The following is a 26,997-nucleotide window of genomic DNA, read 5'->3' on the forward strand; positions in this document are numbered from 1 at the left end:
ATTACTTGTATATCACTTGAATATCACTTGTACCCTTGTGATATTCTCTCTACAATGATTTCCACCTTTTTGGGTGGGAATTCACAGGAAGAGACCGTTGGCAGCTGCTAAACGAAGCGTTAGTAAACAATCTGAGATAACATCACCTGTTCGAAGGGATCCAATGACGGAACACCTGTTAATCACTGACATTGTCTGGATACGTGGACAAAGTGAAGTGGCGGAATCGGATGAAGGTTTTCTTTAATGAAGTTCCTGAAATATTTCCAGTCTTTGAGAGCGAGTCTCCGGCAGCAATGTAAATGTAAAGTATCGATTCTTCAGCTGTCGACTCTGACACACATTTCCATAAGGAGGACGAATACGCATTGTGAGAAAGAATAGGTGCACTAATAATGTAATCAGTGGAGGAGGAAGGAGCGGTGGGCGGGGAGGCGGCCGCTGCTGCTCCTTGCTGGTAATATCTTCATGAGCCGCAACAGCTGGTCGGAGCTCTGGAGCACTGGGACCGCCCTCCAGCACGTGTCCTCCTCTCAAGGGTTGCTGTTTATCAGGAATATGAGATTCCGTTTTGTGCAAAGCGTTGTATATCGGGAGTAAATCTGATTTGTTACGAAAAAAACGTCGAAACTATCAAATGATTTAAAATTAAGTGTATGTTAGAAAAGGTGATATGTCGTATGTGGGAATTTTAATAGATATTTTAATTTTGCGCTTGAAATTTGAAAACTATATGATTAGATATGTGCTAAAATCTCCAACGGAAAACAAAACAAAAGGTTTGACACTACAATAAACCCAACGCCGCGTTTAATAACTGCTATTTATAATTCTTGCCAGGGAAACGCAGTTGGAAATAATCTCTGAGGTACTGAAAACGTAAAATTATTTTGTAAACCAATTTCTTTGCCAAATATTCGTTCGTTTCTCTGTCATAGTAAAACGTTTGACATAATTAGGTAATTAAGAATGTAAATTTGACAGAGGACTGTCAAGCCAGTGACAGCGCAATTCTAGTAAGGTTGGCAATGGAAAGGTCTGTTGAGTATTCCAACAGCGTGGGTGACGTCCGCTTAGAAATGACCGGAGCAGTACGATGCGGGCTTACAGATGGTCGGGTTGGATGTGGAGGACTAGGACTTGGCAAGGTCAACGGAAGTCGTAGCCAATCGTCATACGTTACCGAACGTGATAAGGGAAGAGGTTGAGGACGTTATGAAAAAGATAGGGTCACAGAGAAAATAAATCGGTAAGCGTTTGGTAAGACATGTCGAGAAGATGTCTGCGATTTAGGCTAGTGGTAAGCTTCGTACAGATTATAAAAATTCATATTCCGTAATATTTTTTTCCAACAAATATTCAGATGAAGATATAAGGGAACTAATCTTTCCTACACCGGATCAAAAACTTTCATAACGGAATACATGAAATGAAAATAAAAGTTTGTATAAAAAACGCGAAGTTTCGACCCTGCAATGTATTCGAGGTTCTTAAGGGTGCATTCGACAGCAATGCTGTCTGTACATTCCACAGTTACAGTGAATTTTAAATAATCAACAACCCGGTCAATGACTTTTTAAGAATTTAGTGAAGAATTTAATTATGAAGAATTTGTTGCTTTATGAGCCAACAGAACAACCAATGTAGTAATAAAACAAAAAGAAAACTCACTGAAAACAAAAAGGAATCAGTGCTGTAACACGAACACATACTGGATTGATCGTTTTCATAAAGAGTCCAACAGTGTACTGGAAGTTTATATCACATTGTTTGCTGGCTTCATGGTCGTGTTAGCTCACGTAACGACGGTGAGAATCTCTTTCGTCGGTTACTGATATATCGGTTAGAAAGTGAAATACCTCATTCGAAATCTAAGAATCACACAATCGATATGCTATAAAACACTTACGTGTTTTAAATACAAATAATACCTCGCTTGAAATAAACACCCGTGGACAGTTTATGTGGTTGGATAATTACCGAGCGAATTAAATAGCTCGAGCGGGCGATGGTGAACCTGTTCGGGCCTCATACAACTCAATAAATTGATAAAAGAATATTACCTCTGGTCGTTGTCGATAATACAGGGAGATGAAGCCATTAAGGGTCCAATGAACCTTGGCGGTCACAGGCCATCGCGAGCCGGGCTGCGGCCCCGAGCCGTGGAACTGGCCGTGGACGGTGGACGTCCGCTGCGCCGGCCGCTGGCCGCACGATGTGTCAATAACCAAAAACAAAGAGCTGCGGAGTACAAAAACAAAGAGTATGAAATAATTGAGTAATTGTCATGTTATAGAGGCAGCAATTTGGTCGGTGAGCGGCGATTGGCTCGTCTCGGTTATACTTCCATCTGTGACGTAGCCCCCCCACTACCTGGGTGGTCCGCAGAGCTCAGTCTGGCTTTCGACTTCATCGGGAACTTTTGCTCTCTCTTCTGCCGTCGTGGCGTTTCCTCAGTGTTTCTGCCGGTACTGTATCCAGTGATTTCCTCGAGTGTGTGGTGTTACGATCGGCCCGGTATCCGGTGTGCGATGTTGGCGGATCTGTGGTGACAAGTGTTGTGGTTGTCAGCTGTCGTCATCGCGCTTCCCTCGTGCCGCTACTGTTGTTTACGTCTACAATCTACTCTGTTTACGCTTCGACCATTCGTTTTAACACTACCTTTTATCCCGGAACTGGTATACTATTTTTAATTATGTTACAATACAGTTTTCCGGTGTATGCATGAATTAAAACTACCAGGAATTTATCATTATATTTTCTCTTCGGAGTTGTTACAGGATTTTAATCATACTATTACTCTCTCATACTGCTGATAAAACTAGTTATCTTTTTGTTACATTTGTATTAATGTAGTTCCACAGATGCGTCGAGACGGAAAATAGAAGTAGACTGTCTCGACTAACTTGGGACCTGTCACTTTATATCTCGCTTTATTGTCAACTTCTTACACAGCAATTACTTCCTTAATGTTTGGAATGCTTATAATTTGTTTCCACTTGTTTAGAGATTACATATGCAGGCCTTATCTTTCTGGAGCTAAATATGTACAGATAAATAAGGTGGATTGACAAAAAGAAACTAACATTTGGTATATTGTTTTCCTTACAAACCTATCATTTTAGGTACTATTACTTAGAAATGTCATGTTAACTAAAAGTTAACACTTCTTGTGTTTAGTATACTAGTATACAATCAAAAGAAATAAAATTCTCTCCGTTTTATGTCCTGGTGGTGAAAAGGCGTAGGCTACCCATGGGTTGTTAGACTTTCTAGTCAGCGCTTAATGTAAAGGATTTTGGATATTTTGAAAATATAATCAGGAGTAAAATGGGTCGATAGTTGTTGAGGGGTGATTAGTGTCCCGAATGTTATTGTAATATTACCGAATTTTCAGTCGTTCGCTATACTCTATTCCATCAGTTCGATCTTTTACACACTTTAATTAGTTATTAGGCATTCTAGAGAGGTTTCAGTCTTCTTTAAATGCATAAATCTATATTGATTTTAAATTAAAACCTTTTTATTAAAATGTTATACTTTTATAAAAATTCAAAAAATGATCGTAATGCACATGGCTTTTGTTTGATACAAGCATTAGTTTGAGATTCTTTAAAACAATAACAGTCAAATTATAAAAAAATTACCAGTAAAGACACAGATAACTATTGGAACGAAAATGCACCCGAAGAAATGGAATAAGTTCTCAGTTCATTCGTAAAGCAAAGTATAAATCATATTGTCAAATAAGGTTTCTCAATGCATTGCTATTTTGTATATTACACAATTATTTTGCTGTAAAATGTATAAGATTATATTATTCATTAAGGACGATGTTTTAAACTTTATTGCGGAAATTGTTTAGATTAGTGCCCAGAAACATGAATAACTTAACATAATATTTTTATGTGCCCGTGCCTATCGGTGGGCACCATGTTGTTAAACACCAAAGTCATTCTTATCAGTGCTTACATCAGTGTTATTCAAAATATACTATTTATTAAAACGAATAAAAGTGGTCTGAGGGTGAAACAGAATTTAAATTCATTATTTTTATTGCGTAATTACAGTTAATGAGGCGCGTTACGCAGCAAGAGAGCCTTGCAGTCAGCGCTGCGGCCTACGGTAATTGATGTTAATTGTTTCTTGGTAATTAATTGAGGCCCACTAATTATAAGAACGCGCTTAACAATCTATAACGGTAAAAGGGGAAGTTAGACCGGGTGCTCGGCTGGTAAGTCTACCTTAAGTAACTTGTTCATACAAGAAATATTATTGTGGTGTATAACAAAATAATTGTTCTAAGTGAAGTTGCTCGAGTGAACAATTTTGAAATCGCGTTAGATGCCTAAGTGGGCATATCAGGAATATATATATATACTTGTGTAGTATACTCTTTTTGTGTCAATATCTTTTGCACATTTCCAACTGTTCATTGTAAAATGTTTTACAGCAATAACTTTGGATTCTATCAACAGTTGAAAACTGTTATGACCGTTCATACAACATTTACTTAAACTTACGGTACAATAATTTTTTTATGTGTTTAAAAACTACATACATATAGTTACAAACGTTGTTATTTACTTGTTGATCTCTTGAATCTACAATACAACATATAATGTGCATGGTACTTAAAAATTGTATAAGTAACAAAGTAAAAATTTTTACCAGACTTAAGGTTATATTTATCCGAAGAGCACCCTCAATATTGCTATATCGGCCGCAATAGGATAAAATTCTTAACAGTGGGCCTATAAAGGCAGACTATATATTGAGTATTTGTGTAATTGATAAGTTTTACTTATACAATAACCAGATACCTAATCCATATTTTTCATTAACTAAATGACAGTAAATAACAGACCTGAGATTACTAAATACTTCATATTACAAGTCACCAAATAAATTTAATTGTATTCTTTCAAGATTCGAAACAACCTCTATTCTTTTCAGTTGATCATTATCAGTAATGTATATAAATGATTTACAGATGTATGCAATTTCTCGTTATTTGTTTAATTCGACTGAAGAGGTTTGTGTTCCACTGTTCGTAACAAGAAGTGGTTATGATGGATGAGATCTTACTTCTGTCCATCGTTGGACAGTCAAATGACTAAGTGATACCGTACAAGATACAAGTGACAGTGAACTGGTACTATGTGGACAAGTGATGTGTCGTTCAAGTGATCTGCCCTCTCACACGCACACGCACTCGCTCATTCAACCACCCGCCACTATTTCGCCAATTAGGTAATTCATCATTAAACGTTACATTCAGTTCCATTAGTTAATACTCTTGTGTTTCTAATGATTAGAATGTGCTTATAACTATATTGGGTAACGTATTTTGTTAATATCCCACTGAGAAGGAATTTGAATGTTCATGTCTTTTAGAGGAATGAACATCAACATAAAATTAATTTATTAATATTATTTTAAAATGTTCAATCTGTTTTCTATGTTGTATGGAATTGTATATATTATGTTAATTGTTTCGCAGCTGACATGGCACGTGTTGGAATAACATACGTATGTGTGTGGTCAATACAGTTTCACGAAGCGACATACTTACTCCTGTGATGGCGTAAATTATATTATTACATTTTAACATTACACAGTACTTAATTTAGTTTGATTCTACACTTAAAAGCTTCGGTTTAGTTCATTAACATGTTTTACACCCTTTTCTAGTCCAATTAATTATTTAATTATAAATCAGGTGGCACTTAAACCAATCAGTGACTGGTATTGTAACTAAATAAATAGGCACTGTACATTTACATTCAAACCACACAATTATTAAACTTTTCAAGAAAATTAGGTACTTTTAAATAAGGTATTCATATACAACAATCAATTCAAAAGTACTGCGAGTATTTTTTATTGCAAAAAATAAAGTAGTACCTTTAATAATAACTATATTATCAAATACTCAGATCCCTTCACATTTACGAGTATTTCCATTGAAGCCTTTCTTTGTTCCCCCAATTGTTTCATTCTTTCCGAATGAGATTTATATATATATATATATATATATATATATATATATATATATATTGTCCCCACCCGTCCCATTCTTAATTCCCTCTGATTAAATGTCCAGTCAAAATTCTTGCTAGTTGTGTTCCTATTTTAAAGGAGGTTTCTGCCACACCCGCAGGTTTTAGATCTTCTTTTATTACAGCAACTCATTTAATTGATTCAGTTTTGTCTGTACTTCAATACTATAAAACTCTACAATTTGCTTAAAATGTGTCGATTCGTAAAATTTCAGGTATCGCCTCGTCATGTCAGAATGTAAGTTTAGGTATTTGTATATTTCCTTATCTATTTTGAATATATATATATATATATATATATATATATATATATATATATATATATATATATATATATATACAAAATATCACTGATATATATATATCAGTGATGACTAAAGCTTTCATTTTTCTAATGGATCTCTTATACTATTGAACGTGGTTTTAAAGGAATGTTAAAATTGCGTTACGGGGCTGGTACCAATGAAGAAGTGAAAGAATATGTTAAGTTGACCGTAGCGTGTTCGTATTGAAACTCAAGACCACGCGTAGAAATGTGTTGGAAAACTACAGTGCCATCGGAATATATTTTACTCCTTCGTAACAACCAGATTTCGGCGCCCTTGTCGAGTCAGATACCGGATACTTATTCTAGCCAAGGATCACTTCATCGGCCGGTCCAGCGCCTAATAAGCAGTCCGGGCACATTTTGGTGGCCCCCGGTGGCTCTGATGGAGGGGGGGGGGAGAGTTTTTGTGTCCTCCGCTCCTACATTCCTGGCCCGTTGTCCTGTCGTCTCTCGCCCTCTCCCGCAGCCGCGTCTTCGGCCGTGCTGGCCAGGATCTCGCTATCGCTGTACTTCTTTGTGTTAGGGTGGCAGACCGGACACTACCCACTGTTGTCTTCTACAGGTGGTCGGTCAACTGATCTACACCCACAACGTTCTGTATTTGTTAAAACCTCATTTATTGCACACTACACCGGATTTAACTGCATGTATTGTGGGACAGCAGTCCTAAACCTATGTCAAGGTTCCTGATAGGCCTATACGGTTTTTCTCTCGGTGATATTCATTTTTACAGGTGTGACATATATTTTGTTATAAATGCATTGTTTAAAGCTATTATAAAACAAACTATAAATTATTACTTATTTACACGTTTTATATGATGGTCTCAATTACTTGTGTTTGTAAGAATTGCTCAAAATGTATATACAATTGCTGAAATTTAATCATTACGTTAATCTGCAGAGCTTATCCAGAATTTTGTTTTTCGATATTACCGCTCGTCATGCTTTGTGCCTTTTTATGTTTTGGAAAATATTCTTACTATGTGCCGATTGTGCTTTATGCCATGATAAATTGTGTCCAATACAAACAAAGCTAGTCCACTAGCCATCATATTTTGTTTAGGTTTTACAGTTTGTTTTGTAGTATATAATTTCAATGCATAATGTACGAGTATCAGAGATTATTCTATTTTTGACATCAACGTTTTTATAAATAAAACACTGTATGATAACAAAATCCATAAACCATACGGATTTGTATGAGCCGTACATTACAATGATTACACCTCGCTAAACTCTGTGACCAAACATAACAGAGAAACGAGTAATCGTAAGAAATTAACGCAAAGTTGATTCGCTACTGCCGGCTCCCCTCGCTCTAGACATTTCACGGGTTATAAAATATTGTTTTACGCCCTTTTATACGACGCGTCCAGCTGATATAAATCAGCGGTCATTCAGCGGTCGACAATGTGCCAACGTAGTATGGATGAGAAACTATTGCAAACACAGGTCTGTAAAATATGGATAGAACCATTGTAAGTCTTACTTAAAATTCGTGATTTGTTTTTTCATATTATGTTTGTGACCGTCAGGGACTAAAAATACAACTCTTGGCAAGTATATATCTTCATGAGAAAATATTTCAAAATTTGAACAGTTGGTTGATATATAGACAAATTTTCATTGCGAAAATATGGGGTGACCCATAACATTTTTTATAAGCTCTGAGTTAAATTTGATAAAAATGTCACCTTATATTCTAGGCTGCTGAGGGTGCTGCGTGTGCCGAGGCAGTTGAGTTCTAAAAATTAGTCCACACTATCAAAACTAAATGTTAGAAATGAATGTATCTCATGTTATTTACATATTTTTAAATACATCTGATGTAACATCGCTTAAACGTATTCGATGTAAATAATTGAATGGACATTTATTAGAGAATACTGTAACATCAAACATATTTTAGGGAATTGTGTTTGTAAACCAAAACTAATTTCTATCCTGTGACGTCGAATCATGTGGTACACAGCGCTCATGTGTGGAGATCTGCGTCTTGTTTGCCGATAAGACCGGAGCTAGCCGCGACGTTTACCTGATGTTTCTTGTCCCTGATCCAGCTCCGCTAAATGTTAACAAGTCCATAACACTTGATAGCTAGATTGACGAGTGATAGCTAGATCGATTGACGTGCCAGCATCTGCTTCCTGTTAAAGGCTATGTATGACCTATACTTTAAATATAAAAATAAAATTAATATTCTCACTTTACCTTTGTTGCTTCTCGGTCATTTAATCTATTTTTTAGAGTGAAATTAAACTTCTTCGAGCAGTTAAATTATGTTCAGACACCAATTATAAAGGTCGGTGTGTGTATAATTTTCAGCTTCTCCAAATAACTAAATCGGCCTCAGTGAAGAACACATACACTGGTATTTGTGTAGAGCCGAGGTTTTTATTATTATTTTGTGGATTAGTTTTTTTCGTAATAACATTTTAAGCATCTATGGTTAAAGTATCAGGCCTTCACGTAATGTCTGCATTAAAAGTATGACTTTGCTCAAAACTTAACCCTTCCGTAAAACATGTAAGCTAACTACACTGCTTTTAAAAATACTTTCATATTTCCTTTTCTACTTTATTCATAGATACTTTCATTTTAAATTCTCTTCCATTTACTAAAACATTTTACTCCATTTAATCACAAGAAATCAAATTGTTGGTTTTACTATTGTCCGAGTAAAATATCGATTGCAATTGCCGAAAAGTACGTTCCGTTTTGTCACATAAATGTGCAGTGGTTTTGATGTAAGTTAGAAACACTAGCGAGTCATTATTTAGTAATATTTGTCATAAATCAGTAGTTAAGAGCTATAAAAATTATGAAAAGAGCTATATAATCTGTGTCGACCAATGTATATGTATCTTCTATTGGCAATATTGCACTTTATCAGTAGAATCCTCGGTATCCACAACAGTCAACCGTGGATAATCAATGCATTATGTATCTGATAAAAAATCGGAATCTGGCAAACTATGCTTAAATTTCGAGCTTCAGTTTGTGAGCAATTACACAATTCCGACTTTAAGCTATTATGCAATCCCCAATTTAAAGTTTTTTTCGATATAAATATTGGTAATTATATTTCTATACATTAATATAGTGGTTGCAGTAGTACGGCGTGTACGAAGTTAATTCATTTATATCTCTGTTATAGTGCTGTTATTTCTGTCTTTTATGACGTTTCTCCGTTGCAATAGTCCTTAAAATTATTATCAAATTAAAACAGAGGATTTAAATTTTATTAATACAAATTAATATAATTGATAAAACCACAAATCGTACAATGTTGTGTACACTTCATGAACTCTGGAATAAAACGCAACACGTTAGCAAATACTCGGAGCTCACAAATGAAGGAAACGTTTGAGTAAAATTACTTGTCTGATGTTACGGAACGCCCAAGCGGCCAATAAGCAATTTGTTCGATTAAAGTTCACTTAGGGTACGTGACTGAGTATTATCTGTCCCGCCCACTCGATTCCCTACCATTAACAACTGAGTTGCAGACGAAACCGAAGAAATGCGGCAATCGGCCACGAGTTGGCGTCTCTTGTGTTAGTATACTAGCGTATAGTACCCATTGATTCAATTAATATCTGTAACATTTTAGTTTCTAAGGTGTTTAAATGAGAGGTGTTCATGAATAGAAAATATAGTGATAAAAATGTTATACTTACAATTTCTTTGCTTAAATTTATTTCACCCGAAACAAAAAGAGTAAACCCCAGCACATTTTAGTGATAGCATACATATTTTATTTTGTTATATTACTTTTTCTGTTTCAAGTAGAAATATTGGTATTCTTCAGCCTTTGGAAAATAGAAATATTAGTTGCAACTAATTATAAACAATTAATTCGACCAAATAATCAAGTTTTTCATTTTTCAATCTTTGTATGCGTGTTTGCAGGTTTGAATTAAATATAAAACGATCTTACAATAATATGAAAACTATACAGCTTGTATTTGTATTGTAATTAGGTGGATGAGTCCTATTGGTATGGTAATTTCTTAAATTCAACCCATATGCAAGTTTAAACTTTTCAACTCTGTATGTTGGCCATTAATTTAAATATAATGCATTATTTACAACATATAACAATCTCTGTAACTTGTGCTATGTAGCAAAATGTTGAACAGAGTGTATGACACATCGACTTTGCGAGTTTGTACGGTAAATTACTACTTTACATGAACGGATATTGCGTTATTACATGTAATAAATGTTAGAAACTCGTGAGCAACACTGTTGCTCCCATTTCCTTAAATATATTTTGTCCGAAAGGTCATAATAATAATTTGTGTTATTTACTGCAAAAACAGGTTCATTTGGTACTATACCAAAGCAGCTGCACATACGATTTGACTGTTTTTGTTGTTGTTGAGTATTGCCTATGTGCTTGTACTACGGCGTAGTAGGTTATACCACAAAGTGTAAACGCAACAATTGCCATACTCGTAGGTAGCGTAGGTTATAAACATTAAAACCTAACAATGATTATGGGATGTAACTGACAATGTAGTCACTAAGAACAAATGTCTGATCTAGGAATGTTTACGCAGGAAATGTCAATAGTCAGATTTCTGGCCTCTTTTTATGATTATGAGGTTCTAATTGATAGAGATCTAAGACTAATAACTGTTGACACACATTCAACAGCATATGATGCCCGAAATTAACTGAAACTTAAAACTCGGAAGTTTGAATGCTAACATGGTTTACCCACAAATGACCAAACCCAAATAAAAATCATAATTTTGGAATGTTGCCTACGTTCCAGTCGCTTCATTTTCCAAAGTTACGGAAGTGTGAATATTTCAGTACATAAGACGAAATTAATACTTAATTTTATAATTGTTACTAGATATGCATCATAATTTTTTAATTATACTGAAATTTGTCTGATACTTTCTCATAACGTATTTAATTGACTTTTGAGCACTTTTTGGACTCAACGTATTTACAGTTTTCAACACAACACTCTGTACATTTTTAATATTGTATAATGCAGGGACAACGTTATTTTCTTGTTTAGGTCTATACTACATTAAAAAATAAAGTTGAACAATTCTATGACTGAGTGGATACTCTAATTCTTTCAACTTATTTAAGTACCGCCTAACACGTTTATAATAAGTAAAGGATATTTTTCATTAGAAAAGAAAACATTTGCTTTACAAAAATAAAACCAAACTCTAAATAAACCTGCTTTTCTATTTTTGTGTTTTTGCGATTTGTTTAGATTGCCAATCCTATTTTATATTTGTAAACGTTTGTACCATTTTATTTTTGAATTATAACTGATAGGCAATGAATACTGATTAACGTTACGTTACAATGGGTATCACTAGAATTAATATAAATGGAAATTTTGGATTACGACATTACTGTACTACGTATTAAACGGTTGGATACTAATGTTTAGTTTAATGTATACATGTATACTAATGCCTTCCACTCCCTAAGATTCCTAAGTAATACTTCCAGGAAGTAATATAGTCAGAATTAGTATTTTTGTCTTGACAGAAGACTAAACAGTTTAAGACAAACAACTGAATCCACTTGATCCACAATTACCGTTGAAATTGCTTAATTGGCAGCTAAATTATTTTAAAACCCAAAATAAAAAGAGAGGGTCAAAGCAACTCATAAAATGTATAATTTTATAAACTATAAAATGAACTTCAGTCACCATTTCCTTAATATAAAGCTGATTGGGATACCGATTTGCATTATAAAAGTATACACCTGGAGTAGTTTACTATACTGTTGAAGATGCGTGACCCCTGGAAATGAGGAAGAATTTGTAAGAAGTGGAAAGTAGGGTATTGTTGGTCAGACCTTGAGAAAGGGATGGGGACGGCTTGGACAAGTCAATTGGGGGAGGCTCAGGCCCTAGCGGGGTCCTGCATTGTGGCGTTCTGGGAAGTCGAGAAAGTGGGGTGAGGAAGAAAGGTCCGCAGTGGGCAGGTATAATGGGGGTGCAGCTACACTGACAGGCCCATAAATACCCCCTGACAAGGAGTGGTTGCACTCTCCAGAGCTGCACGCTTACCTTAAGTTTGGGCGATCCCTCTGGAGACTTCAGGCCAGAAGTGTGAACCGGGACCGGAATAGTTATTAGTTCTAATCCCTCTCATAGCAATTGTGTGGCTGAAATAGTAAAAATTATGCAAAAGTGTTTTCTTTCAGAGTTTTATCAGATTCCTTGTTTGTCTCTTTTAAGTTTATTTATTTATAAGAAATCGTTTGACGCAGGAAAAACTCACCCAATCGAATCTAAGTTAGATTTTGTACTTTACTATGTTTAACGCACAGAATACTATATCCAACCGTAGCTAAAGAACAAGCATAATGTACTCGCTGTGCAATCTATTTCTATTTTGTCTTGAAATAACTTACTTAAGCAATGTACTCTTGTAGCAGATTAATTAAAAGGTTCGTCAATAGAATTCAGGAGTTGAAAGATGTAACAATAAAGTGATACAGGTAATGTTTGTGGTAACTACGTATGATATTGTATTTCAATATTTTGAATTCTAATGTATAAAGTTTAAAGTATAAGTTTAAAGTATAAAGTATTACAATTATTGGACACTATAAAAAAATCCAAAATAAAGCTGCTAGAGCAACCCGCACCAACGTAGTCCGCTGGAGGCTGTTGCGTTTAATCCCCCCCTCCCCTAAGCACCCCGCGTCCAACACTGCTGCCAGTTTTACGTGTATAAAAAAATACTGATCCGTCTCAACATTAGGGAACAGCTGATGGTCAGCAGCTACATGGCATCACTGCCTCTAATATCATGGGACTATTATGGCGTAGGCCGCTCTAGTAAATTCTTTATTTTTAATTAGCAACAATTAAGGTACTTATCTAGAATTGCGTATTAGGGAGCACATGCGTAGAGAGCAAAGATGTGTTAGAAAATGGGTATGGCCAAAGTATTGTAATGTCTTAGGAATTTTGATTACTCCGGTTCGCCAACTCAGTTCCTGGGCCTATACTGAAGCGGTCGAGGGGGAGACCGGCGCGGCAAGTCCACGCGGTGCGGCGCGGAGTGCGGTGCCGCTTGAGCGTACAGTATTTGTCAACGTCATGTTTCGGCGTTAACCGCGCGGATTGCCGAGTCTGCGGTCGTGGTCGCGGTCGCACTGCGGCTATACCGGCTGTACCGCAGGTGCTAGTATGTAATTTGACCGCCGAGCCGCGGCCCGCCAACAATTACGAAGGATAACTCAATTCCACCTCAACATCAACCGACTAACACCGCTTTTCTTCCCCGTGTGTGGCAGAGGCTGTGGCTTATTATATTACACACCATTTCCTCTAGCTCCGGCCACAAAAATGCATTACTGGTACTGATGTGTTGGCCGCGTGAACGGAATCTCCAGTACCATATTTAATGGTAAGTGCTTCAAACTGTTCTGACAATACTCCGATTGCGCTACTTCAAAAGAATTGCCCATTAACCCTTTGAGTGCCACAGCATATTTCCCAAGTCATACGCATAAATTGCCGGAGCATTGCCTTCTGTTTTGCAAGCGTGTGGGGAAAAAACTATATTAAAAAAACTATTCAACCGATTTGAATAATTTTTTTTTTTTGTGTGTTATAAAACAAGGTATTTTTTCCATATAATATTATTATTTTATTTTTATTTACACAAAAAGAATATAGGTTATAACAAAAAACTAAAAAATGAAAAAAAAATAAATTTCAAGTTTGAACTAAAATTTTATTTATACAATATTTTTTTTAATTTTTTTTAGCTATACCATATGAAAGAGCATGAAAAACTGAACAAAAATCATGCATAATATGGTGTGTTACAGTAATATTTAACCAGATACTGCAATATATACAAAATACAACAAAAAGCAATTTTTGTTCAAGTTTGTCAAAAGTTTAGAAACAATATTATAACTACCCTATTTCACTCAATGAAGTAAGACGACTGTAAAATACTAATTATATAAAAAGTATATAAAAATATACACAGGCCTACAATATAACCTTACTTCTATAACCTTACTTCACCTAAAATCAATAGTTTGATTGGAACTTGCGTTTTAGTTCATCACCAATCCAACAATAAAATATATGTCACTAAACACGGAAAAAGAAGTTTGTAAATGCATTGTAAGTTTTACTGAACACAATTGCAGAATAGTAATAACAACAGTTTTCAGCATAAACACACGAAACTAGCACAATGTAAACACACAATGAACGAAACTGTGTAGTTAATGGCAACAAGTAGCAGCTGACCAACTATTGCGTCATCTGTTTTTTTCTGATGACAAATAACTACAAGGGGGCGGTAAACAATAAAAATCAATCACAATTGATAGTTCGAAACTTGTAGATTGCCGTGAAATAAGTTATTTGTCAAAACAAAAATGAATTATATGTGATATTAATTAAATAAAAATCGTCTACTGGGTAGATGCCGGCAATTTATGCACATTTCACAACATCTACTATGTAGACGCTGCGGCACTCAAAGGGTTAAATATTCTAGCTTGTGTGGCTTTTATACAGTTCATTTTCTTTATTTCACAATATAACATTACTATATGCAAAATAAATGTCTAATCAATAATATTCCATTTCACTGATCGGGATATTTTAATTTTAGTTTTTTCCGCTTTCTCTCAATTTCGTTTGCAGGTGCAGACATTTCAAACAAACAATACTTACCAATATTCCCTCAATAAGAAAATTTAAAAATTGTAATCAGAATCAGTTTTAATACAAAATATCCACTAAAGGGCTGAATCCAAATAAAACTCAATCGTATTGGAGTGAAATAATGCAGTTTTGTAATAGAAACAGTTGCACAGCAGCTAGCCTTTGTGAACTCAACAACGGAATAGTCATCTTTAACAATGTTCTTAATTTTCATTCAACGCTGATCTGTGCCTTATTTTGTTGTATAGTTGTACAGGCATAGCTACTGAGTCATTTTGCGGATCCAACTGAATCACGTGGTTTACCCCACAAAACTTTTGACAGTCTGGTTGAGATATTAAGACACCTTTAATTTGTGTTGAAAGAATCAGCTCTCCTTCGTCCTATGATAGCGCCTGAGAAAGTTTTCATTTCTCCATAGATTCCATCTACAGACATCATTGTAAATGTTCTGTTAGTTACTATTAGCGATTTCTCGACATATGTGAATCTAGTAACAGCAAGTTGTGGGAAACGTTTGTTTGTGTCACGTTCGAAGTATGAAGATTTGACGTCCTAGGTTTCTGGAGACCTTCCGTTTGGCCTTCCTCTTATCTCCGTTTACCTCTTCTGTCAGTCTTCTCGCCCGTTGCCCCGTACTCCTCCACACCCTCGACCGAGGTGTCTCCCGTAATTAGCTGGTGGATCTCCGCTTATCTCGCAGTTTCCAAGAAGTGGCGTGCCAATTAAGCCCCGTTCGCAGTCACAACTCCCACCCGACTGCATTCATTAGCAGGTCGTGCCCGAGCTCTGCCCACTGATATCATTATTACTGAGAACTTGCGTTAATTAAGCGAGCCGGACTGGCACCCTACACGAGTTCGTGGGTTCAGGTGGGATCCCGGGTCGGATTTGAGGAGGATCTGAAACGTGATCCTCGGAGTTAAACCGTAAAAATCGTGGATTCATAAATAATAAGTGCGGAACGCAATGGTCAATTAGGATTCAGGAGGATCCCATCGGGTCGTGCAGTGGTAGGAGAGACTCCTGGTGGACCGCCCTACACGCCGACTGGAACTGTATACAATAAACTGTATAAGAGTTGAAGGCCTTATGCAATGTGTGTCAGTCTTGGAAGTTGTGGGATGTGTATTTTGCGTTTAATTGTCCAATGTTTGGATATGCGCACAAGTAAACACAATTCATCTATTTCAATGGAACTGGGGTTTTTTACAATGCTGTAACTTTATTTAAGACCTATGTGTTATACAAAATTAAATCCTAATTTTAAATGGGAAATCTGAGATGCCTTATTGTCCATTACACATCCAATGGTCTCTTTAATATAGCAAGTTATGTATCATTGTTAACCACACAACCTGCTTAAGATTCGGAAGACTACCAATGACCGAGTCCTTTGGCAAAACCACTACAAACAAATAGTTGTGCCTGAGCCTTCTTTGATTTTAGAGAGCAATAAATATCATGCTTCAGTGAAGGATGCATGACGAGATGCGACAACCCAATAACTCCGATGTCAACACCGACTTCATTTATGCTGTTTAGATCTCTTGACATTTTTATTAACAGTCTATCTCTCTCGTCAAAGACATAAGGCTCGGGAGAGAGTTACGACGTAGGACTCTACACAACGCGGCGGCGAGATGCGACGAGAACAGACAACTTATCACTTCTCTCATAATCTCGATCTCTGCTGAGCCTGAACAGCGAGCGAGTCAGTAAGCTGTAAACACGGTGGTGTCTGCGGCATCGATACACACGTGCGAATCCCTAACGTGGTCGTTAGCAATTCTAAGTTCCGTATTTATTTAGCTCGGGAATGATCTCAAAGAGGTCGGATTTATTTGTCGTATATAACCGTCTCGGGTTACGCATAGATCAAGGGATAACCACAAAGCGAGGCCTCGGATTATTTATAAATCCGACCAGATGCTCGCCCGACTCACAAAGCGGTTTTAGATGGCACGACTTCATTTCGATACTATAAATATTCTTCTCCTTCTTCGCAACTTAACAGAGAATTAACGGCTGCGTCTGGCTGGAATAAATACTTCCAATAACGTCTCTTCGCGGTCGGTCGTGTTCAGTCGTAACGCGATGTACTGTTTGTAGAGATTGTGGAAGCAGTTAGTCTGTCAGCCGTTAGGTCGCAGCACTAGCGCTCCGGTGGTCCATCTCATAATTTTTGTTGTCTGTCTTGTTTTCACTAGGTGAATAAACGTGCAATATTTCCAGCTTTATTTACTACCCCTTACTTCAGTCAAAACTATTTTAAAGAATTACTCTTGTCCGAAGAATTTTCGTTGCATGTTTTATTGGTTTTTTTAAGTTACAACTGTAAATACTTCTCGAGTGAATGTGTTTGAGTCTCCGTTTACGTTGTATTACTGTTACTTATCATTTTACAGTACTTAGAGGGAGTAATTTCAAATTTTGAGTGAAGCGATTGATTTGAGAATATTCTTAACCATAACTTGCATAAAGTCAAATTAGATTTTGATTGATCAAGCCAACAGATAGGAGAAATAATTTCCATTTGTTGTTGTTAGTTACTCGATTTGATTACACACGTAATATTTAAAATACACCCACAAATTCTACAATTGTTAAGGAAGAAATTAGAAAACTATAATATTGTACCATAACTATTGATACTGTATTAGCGAAGTAGATTATTTATTACACATAATTATAAGAGAATGGGCAAACACGTGTTCAAGTAATATTTCATAATAAATGAGGATTAATTTCATTCAGTTTGGAGGTAAGAGTTTACGTAACTTAAACATAGTATGCTCGATATATCTGGTCAAGTTTGTTTGCATCAGTTCGTTTGAAGCTATGTAGAAGAATACTGAAGAATGTCGGAATGACGCAATAACCTTTTATGCTTCCATTTAAAAAAATTAAACTTAGAGCATTAAGTTCGGACCGTTTTACACCATCGGTGTTTCCTTCATAATCGGCGGAGGGGGGGGGGTCTGTGAGTAACAAAATTTCGAGAAAACGGACAAATAGAGAGAACATACAAGGTTTTTTTAAAATTAGTTCTAAGCTAAGTATATTATACAAGCGTTTAATAAAAAAACTGTACAAATAATCAGGATAAAAACGCATAAAAGAAAAATGTAGTCTAACATTATATCAATATTTTATTTTTTTCTCTGGTATTTCAAAAACAAAGTATTTTTTGAACTCCTGCTAGTGGTGCAGTGTTTTTCAGATATGTCTACTTTTTAGCCTAAAACTATTATTATTTTCAGTTTATTTTCTTACAAAAACCGTGTATTGACAATTTAGTATCCCAAAATTAAAAACACTGCCAATCCAAATGCGGTGGCGATGTTAAAGATGGTGTTAAATTGTTGTATCAGTTTTCTTCTCATGAGGATGTTTAAAATGATCTGAAAAATCCAGTGTTTGCATTCTAGATTATTAATCTTCAGGAGCCTTGTACATTCACCTGAGGAGGGATTCTACCTGATAGCATTACCATGTTCGGGTTTAGACTCTAAATTGAGCTTTTTAAAGTTTCAACATTTTTCAGCACCCCTATCTAGTACCTATGCCATACAATATGTGCTCATTATTATATCATTATTACAGTCTTGAAGCATAGTCCACATGATGCCATCGCCGCGCCGGGCGCCGCAGCAGCCACCATCTATGTGACAGCTATCAAGATACCAGCGATACTAATAACGGGTTGCTGCGGACCGTCTGACCTCAGATCGTTCAACAACTAGTTTATTCACTCGCTGCTAATCTATGCCTTGTCATCCTTAAGGTCACGCCTACAAATCTCTCTGTGCTTTATCTGCTGCAGACTAGGTAGCCCCTGCTGTGCGAGATTCTTTCGTTCATCCTCCCGGCTCGAGATTTTCAACCGTGGTATTCTGGAATTATACGGAATGACAACACCAGACTTTTCTCATTCGAATATCTAAAGATTACAATAACTAAGAAAACGTACAAAAAAATTATATCAGCACTGGAAAAGGCCTTTTTGAGAACAAATCTCAAATCTCTATAGTCAATTACAATTAATCAAGCTTAGAAAATGTATACTACCATTCAATCAATATAAAGTAATCTTAATGTTTCTTTATGTGAGATTTCTTAGGTTTAAACTCGTCTTTAAGTTTCATTGTACTTGTGCATCCTACCATGATGACATGGGAACTGTCTTATTTTACTTATGTAAATTAGACAGTATAATTAATCAGAAACAATTATTTCAAAAGTAACACGTCCAAGCTGTCCTTTCATAAAGGGCGAGATAACTGCCTGTCCATCACTTCAGCACATCCCATAACGTGATCAGATGAGAGTCGTTATGTAAAGAGAAAGATACAATAACGGAGCGACATTACTCACTGGTGAGGAAGAATGTGTCTGGTGAACACATGTGTTAATGTGGCCGGAAATATCCGAGCCAGGAATAGAGCGGAGCGAGTGAGAGCGAGCGGGAGGGCGCTAGTGTCGGGAAGGAGAAAGAATGACGTCTTAGGGTTGCTTCGTATCAGGGTGACAGCCGTTGTCTGGTAGAACAGGGACGATGGCTGTTTGGTCAGGATCAACTGGGGTGTGAATCTGGACTACCTCAAAGGCTAGGTTTAGGACCGACATTTTTGATGATGCTTAGACGTTTTTGGTTTCACCAATAATTAGAGAGTTTAATTAAAAGTAGATCGTTAAAAAAAACAAACGATACGAATTTGTTCTAGTTACTCGGCAATGACAACACTCAAGCAATCTATTACAATTAAATCATCAATTTTATCCTAATTTGACTCTAGGATCTCATGTAGGATCTATTGTTGATCTAACACCTGCCATAGACCATAAAAGTTTTCTTGATATTATTTTGAACAATCCAGTCAGTACTATCAGTTTCCATTCATCTTTCCTTTTATATACTTGATGTCACATATCGTCTTTTGAAAATATAGTATTTAGATTGAGTGTAAACCTAACGCGCTTTGTTTCATTGTTCCATTGTTTCCTGTTTGATTACGAGGACAAATCGTGAGTCATGTATCGAATTCTGCAATTCAACAGCAACAGTAATACAGAACTCCTCAATTTCCGGAGCAAGCGATCTTTTGAGATGTAGGAAGGTCATTAATTTCGCTACATCTGTCGAGTTTCCCAAGACGTCAACGGATGTCCTAATTTTGGCGACAAGGCACGTGAGGAGAGAACCCGGTCCGGCCCATTGAGAGTCCGCGACAGGAAGTCGATGAGTCGTTAAGACATTGTCTCCTAGTTAACCCCGAGTAAGATCAATTAAGGGAATTGGTCCGGCTCCAGAGCTGTACGGAGGCTGTCGGCACTGTGACTATGAGCGATGATTGAACTGGGTCTGAGCGGCTCTGCTACTCGGCCCGGTCCGGCACAGATCGCCGGGGCCGGACACGTTGCCAAAGCCGAACATCTCTCGCTCTTCTCTCCCCGCAGCCGCTGCCCAAACTCGACACATAAATAATGTTAAGCACTGGATCGTAGGCCAACCCGCCCTGCATTAATCTCAGGTGAGAACAGCACACTTTGGTCTTGTCTTCACCGGAAGAGTTATTACGGAATCTCCACCTGAGTCATACGAATATTTGGACCCGAAGCTTTCGTTCCGCCACTACACGCTGCGCAGCACTTGCAAAGACAACTTCACATAATTCAACCCTTTCTCACACTGATTCACGAACACCGTCATTTTAAGACGGTATCCCGTTAAATCCGGTTTCGGTTAATTTATCAAAGTAAATTTATTTTGTACACTTAATTATGTAGTGTTTATTGTGAGGCACAAACTCTACACACATTAATGGAAGTCAGTTTTACTCTGAAACAAATTACACTGATTTATGGCATTTAATTGCAATGAAGAATAAAATATAAATAGAACAAAATGAACACAACAGCGTGGTACTGCAAAACTGAACTAGTGAATTTTCTGTTACCTAAGGTTCTGTCGGTAGTACCAACGCCATATTCCTTTAGAATGAATGTCGTAAGTGTTCTACTGTGGACACAAAGAGGACTATACCGAGTCCCGCGAACTTCCGACACAGGGTGCACACTTTGCATATTATAACAGTTGAGTTGTTATCTCCGGTTTTTGCTGTCGGTGTCCGCTTCACAAAAACTCATCCCAGCCCGCCGCCACCTATCTGTCCGCCAGCCGTCCGAGGCCGCCATCAAGTTTACTGCAGGCCCTGTTTACTGCAGGCACCACTTCTACTACTATTTTGTAAACAGTTTTATAGTCGCCATAAACGGTTTGAGCGTGCACCAGACTCGATTGGTCCCTTATATATTCGCCCCTTTGATGTTTTTATTGTTCCAATTCACGTGTCCTCTAAAACTCGCGTCCGATCTACATTGGACTTGCTTCCGCTCGGGAAGTTTCATAATTAAATTTTATTGTAGATACCTTCACTGATCGATATAATCGTAAAATCGATGTCGATGCTAGGAAGTATCCCAGATTTTATTCCTCATTCATTATAACGGTACATAATTATTAATCGTGTATATTTTGTCGCATTAGTATAAAAGTTATTAGTTAGATTTTTAAAAGTCGACACCACGAGTTTGTCTTGCAGAAAGCGAGAAAGTTGCGTGGAATGTTTGCTCTCAGAAGTTTGGAATGTCTGTGGCTCTCCAAGGTGTGTGTGTTCGTGTAGGCAGCCGGACTAAACACCCATGGTTCTCGACGCAGACCGTTTAGCGGTTTATGGAGGAAGAAGGCGATTGTAGAGCTGGGACCAAATCAGTAATGCCAGACCAAGCAGCGGCCAAGGTTACAATTACGCACCATCCGCATCGTAACTCTTATAATTGCTAACCATCTCCTGCATATTGACTTGTCTCGTCCGTCTTGGCTGCCCTACCGATTAAATATCCACAAGTGCCAGAGGCTCCGACCTCCTTCCGTGGTGGAGTTCCTCTCTCCACGGTAAACCACACCTAACACTCGTTCACTGAACTCACAAACAAGTTGGTATTTCTTTCAATTCGACAAAATGATACGAGAATAGCACAGCCTTATTTAACGTCCGTAGCGAAGTTCGGGATTGCTATTGTTTTCTACCTGGGTGGATGCCAGTAAGTCGAACGTTCACAAGTGGCCATTTGTACGTGTTTAGGCCTGTCATACTATTCTTTTATGAGCCAACTAATTTGTCCTAATTTTATTAAAACATTCGCCCTCATATATCTAATCTCATATCAGATAACTAGAAGTGAAATACTAGGGATTTATCTCATTTAATATAAGGAAGCCTTGCAGGTTTTAATGCTTGCAGAATATATTTCAAGGGTTTAGGCAACTTTGGTTAAATTTTGCATTTTTATAGACTCGTACTACAGTTGGACGTTGTTAATGGTCCTCGATATATTTAAGGTACTGCACATATTCCAAATTCCAACTTTCGCTCGTGATAGTAAATCCACGTAAAACTGATACAATCGAAAACGTATGTATTTGTAGCAACAATGTAATCTGTTGTTGAAACGATTTGACGGAACAGTTAGGACGCTAACAGCCACTAAAATGGACTTTGTTGCTACAAATGTTACAAAACCCTTGCACGTGTACACTTGTAGAGCAGCTGAATAGCCGTTTGCTTTTTAATTGTCCTTGAAATGTGATTTGGTCACTTAATGTCGCATATCACGCGTTTTCTTTCCACACGACGAGGCACTAGAGTTTCTCGCAGTTTTATTGACACTAACTCCGCAGCAGTTTTGTAAACAAGTTTAGGGCTGAGTAATCGACGACGAGTGTGAACGGCGCGGCGCGGCGGACGGACTGCCCCAGGGTCCCACTCTCGCCCGCTCTTGTTTATTCCCAGTTTTGACGTCCGTCATTAGCGCTGTCTGTTTCAGAGCAGTTTGACGGTGGCGCTGGGAATATTTTACATAGACCTTAACTGTGTTTTGGTGAAAGTCCTCTAAACTTGGAATATCAGTGGACACAATATAAAGTTCACTGCAACACTCGTTTTACCTTTTCCCAGACTTCGACAACACACATATAAATATAGATTTAGACGTTTCATCCTGACCTGCTGATGTGTTCTTCCTTGTTCCAGGTTATCAGCAGCCTCAGGGGAGCTTTCGTCGCTGCTGTCCCGGAGGGGGGTGTTGCCCCCACCTCCCCACCACCAGGACTACCACCCTGCCTATAGACTGAACCCTTACATGGAACTCTACTCCTCCCTGCAACACGCTAGCCCTCCTTCTTCCATTCACGGTATGTTTATAACCTGCACCGTTAAATGTGTTGAGCCATATATTGAGATATCTGCAGTTATGAAAATCTGCAGTGGTTCTTCTGATCTTCGTCAGGACCGAATGCCATTGTCTCCTCACACAGATTAAATGCCATTCAAAGTGAAATTAATTACACTAAAGCTCAACGATCTTTGAAAACCAATAATTATGCATATCGAGCCAGAAATCAAAGGCATGCCAAGAAACCAAACCCGTGGTGTGCAGATGCGTGGGCAACATGTTACCAGGGGCCAATAAAGTCTCCCCAGGGGCCTGCGCCTGTAGAATAGGCAGTAAAGTTTTACGTTTTGAAAATAATGTTGGGTTTTTATGGTTTTCACTGGGGTTTACTTTATTAGAACAGTCAAGTGGGCACTGGTTGTGGCAATATTGGTTCATGCGGATCTTATACAACACGGTTCTAAAGTCTGTGTTTTAAGGTCGCGTCTTGTGTTGTGGTATTGGATGTGTCGGTTCACAATCTGCCCCTTTAGATCAAGAGGTCAATGAGTGTTTACAGCCGTCTTTCTACGAGGATGGCGAATCATACTGGGAGGTTTTGTCCAAACAGTTCACAACGCAGCACTTGGCCGCGCCTTATTGATGCCGCCCGCCACTGACAGAGGCCAGCCGCCTTCAAAGGCGCCGCCACCCCCGTAGGCACGCCGCCTTCAGTACATCACATCACTTCCGCCCGTTAGTTCGCTCCATTTGACGTGGTAATCGTCGCCTACAACACTTCCGCCCTGGGTTCCCGCCTAACAAGGGTTGTCAGCCCATCTGAATGAATTTTGACCGATTGGATCGGAAGTCATTCATTTTTATCCATTCTGAAGTTCATTTGGCATCTTAGAATAGTGCTGTGCTACACGTAGCGAACTATGATGTTCCCATATTTATTCATCGTGATTAAAACCCGTCCCTGACTTAACATTTGTATTCGATGTTTCTTTATATCATAAGTAAAACTAATTTACTAATCGGATTTTCCGATGGATCAACTATTTACGCGTATAGTTGAATATGAACAATAACCGATATTAGATTTCAGTTTAAGAATTAAGTCATTGGTAATTAAGAACGAAGCATTTTCTCCTTTAGTTATTTTTTCCAATGTTTTCCAATCTTTACCTTCAAATTCAGTCCGGAAATGGAAGCATGATGTCAAGATTATATCAGTTAATCCCAGGTGAGTGCCTGTAGGGGTAACTGTAACACCGGGTCCCAATTATTGACGCGATGAAAACAACAACAAGTCTAGCCTCGAGGAACATTCGTCCTTGAAGCAGAATATGTCAGGTGTCCTTAAAAGTAGATTCTATTTTCTTACAAACAAGTCGTCCTCCAGTGAGCTTACAATTTGGTAACCTGTCGAGACTGACTAAACCGCCAGTTCCTTTCCCTATTGTCTGTTCACCACAAACTGCCATTAACAAATTGAGGCGATGTGCTCTTTGACATCGTGGCATCTTTATCAGATCGTTAGTTTGCAGCCCCGACCCCTGGCCTCCTCTTTAGCTGCTCGACGAGAAATACGGGCGGATGTCTACAAATCTGACACCTCCGCTTCGCTCTATTCAGGACCTGGAGGAAATGCGGGCGCTCTGTTCCATGGTTTTAGGAGAATGCATCTTTGTTACAACACGCTTTAGTAGCGAAACGCCATATCCGGATGTTATATTCAAGGCTTTAGCGCTAGTTAATAAAGTAAACTCGTGGTTAATCCGGTTCTACTTTAAGGCAAGTCTCCCAAAAATTAATGTTCTCATCCATATCCACGAGTAACTTAGTGGATACAAATACCTTCTGCTGTCGATACAATATTACACTGTAGTAGAATCTTGACTATAATATTTACCATATTTTACGGTGGCCTTGGTTTTAAAAGGTAACCCGTAATGAAAAGAGCTAACGCAATCTAGGTACATATATAGAATGCCATTCGCTCGTTTTGTTACAACGATATTTGTTGTTTTGCGTTGGCAAGTTCAAACAAGAACAGAGTTTACGTGCATTTTACAAGCACAAGTGTGCCAGTTGGCACAACGCTGTGTTCCTGCTTCCTAGCAGCGTATAATTCCTCGGAACAGTTAATAGAGGTTTAACCGATTCGACGATATAGTGACTATGTGAATGTTGTATAAATGACTCCATTTTGATACAGTTTTTGTTGTTGTTATTTTGGTGAAAAAAAAAACTGAATACTTTAACACCTTTACCATTACACTTCAAAAGGTATGAAAGTGTCATTGATTAATAGCAGCATCGACAAGATTATATAAGTGTCGCAACAAAAAGGGCGCTTTCACGCTCTATGTAGTTCATCTTCAGAATTACCTTTAGGGAACACGTCGATTTTGATTCCGAAAACTGTTTTGTTGGAATCAGACAAGAAGGTGATAGCCACAGTGCATATAAAAGCCAATAGAGGTAAGTTGTTGAACCCAAATTTTGTCGTGATTGTTATAGATAATACTAAAGAATTTAAATTTGTAATGATTGGAGTACGCTGTAAATAAATTGGGAAGGATGGTTTTATTCGTAAATACCTTTTTTTCCTGAAATAGCAATTGGTAGCAGACAATGAAGAAAAGAATAGGAGAAATTTTCATTGTCATAAATGGACCATATCAAAGCAATGCATACGTGGCAACTGTGAGGACAGTTCTAACCTTTCCTGTTGGTATCTGAGGAAATTGCTCATTTAGGTGGGTTTTATCTTTCATATCAGCAGCTAGAAACTAGAGGTTTCTAGTTTGTAGGACAATAATTAGGTATATCACAAGTATGTAAACCATGAGCACCCTGTTTTCTATATGTTACAGCAATTGTCAATATTTCCTTATAGTAAGATATCAATCTTTCATTCCAAATTGGAGGATTTTTGAAAACACATGTTAACTAAACACGAATACGACATCACAATGTTAGACAGGACGCGTATAACATGTCTATATATATAAACTAATTTTTAAAAAACAGAAATGGCGCATCAATTAGAACCCAAAATTTAACTCATTTGGACTCGCCATATAAATGATGTTGGTAGCCGCCATTGTGGAACATTTCAATTTCATTTTTCAAACAAGTTTGTCCAAAACGCACAAAGAATAAAATAATTCGAGGTTTCATAAAATATCATATTGGCTTCTACAACAGATTTCTTCCTTTTGGTGTCACACAAAAGAATAACATTACTATTGCTATGTAACTCAAACAAATAAAATAAAAACACAGGCGGTTTCTTTCGCCGATTTCCAGAGTGGGAATCCATGTCGGGGTTCACTTTAATATGACTGTAAGCGGGAAAGCCTCCCCTAGTATGATACCCGGACCCGTGCAAGACTCAGTCGCACACTACCGTCCGTATTTGGCGCTCTCGGAGACAAACAGTTTGGACTTGTTTGGTTGTTTGGACAAAATACAAACAGGGGCCGGTTTATCATCCAGCTTCCGCATTGTTACTGTTCTTGTTGTTGTTCTCGTTTAACAGATGGCCCCTAAACCAACAACCTGACAAAACGCACCCTCCTGCTGCTCCTTACCTCCACCATGTGTACGTCGGAACCGATCCTAATTGTTCTTGGCTTTCTGGAATTAATGTGGGTAGCATTTGATTAAAACCTGTTCCAT

At 37.7% G+C, this 26,997-nt stretch overlaps 1 protein-coding gene across 2 annotated transcripts in view; it reads left to right on the forward strand.

Annotated features, from left to right (window-relative positions):
• The window catches only part of LOC124368959 (transcriptional activator cubitus interruptus), a 103,049-nt gene that overhangs the window by 51,881 nt on the left and 24,171 nt on the right, over positions 1 to 26,997 (forward strand). Inside the window, exons 1-3 of one of the 2 annotated variants that reach the window (XM_046826534.1) lie at positions 2,381 to 2,678; positions 4,994 to 5,253; positions 23,184 to 23,344. In XM_046826534.1, coding sequence (XP_046682490.1) covers positions 5,174 to 5,253; positions 23,184 to 23,344 — 241 coding nt within the window. In that variant the 5' untranslated portion in view covers positions 2,381 to 2,678; positions 4,994 to 5,173. Of the gene's footprint in view, positions 1 to 2,380; positions 2,679 to 4,993; positions 5,254 to 23,183; positions 23,345 to 26,997 lie in introns of those variants that run through there. The other variant, XM_046826533.1, reaches the window with a different exon arrangement.

The sequence above is a fragment of the Homalodisca vitripennis genome, chromosome X (genome assembly GCF_021130785.1).
Source record: "Homalodisca vitripennis isolate AUS2020 chromosome X, UT_GWSS_2.1, whole genome shotgun sequence".
In the NCBI taxonomy this organism is placed as follows: Eukaryota; Metazoa; Arthropoda; class Insecta; order Hemiptera; family Cicadellidae; genus Homalodisca; species Homalodisca vitripennis.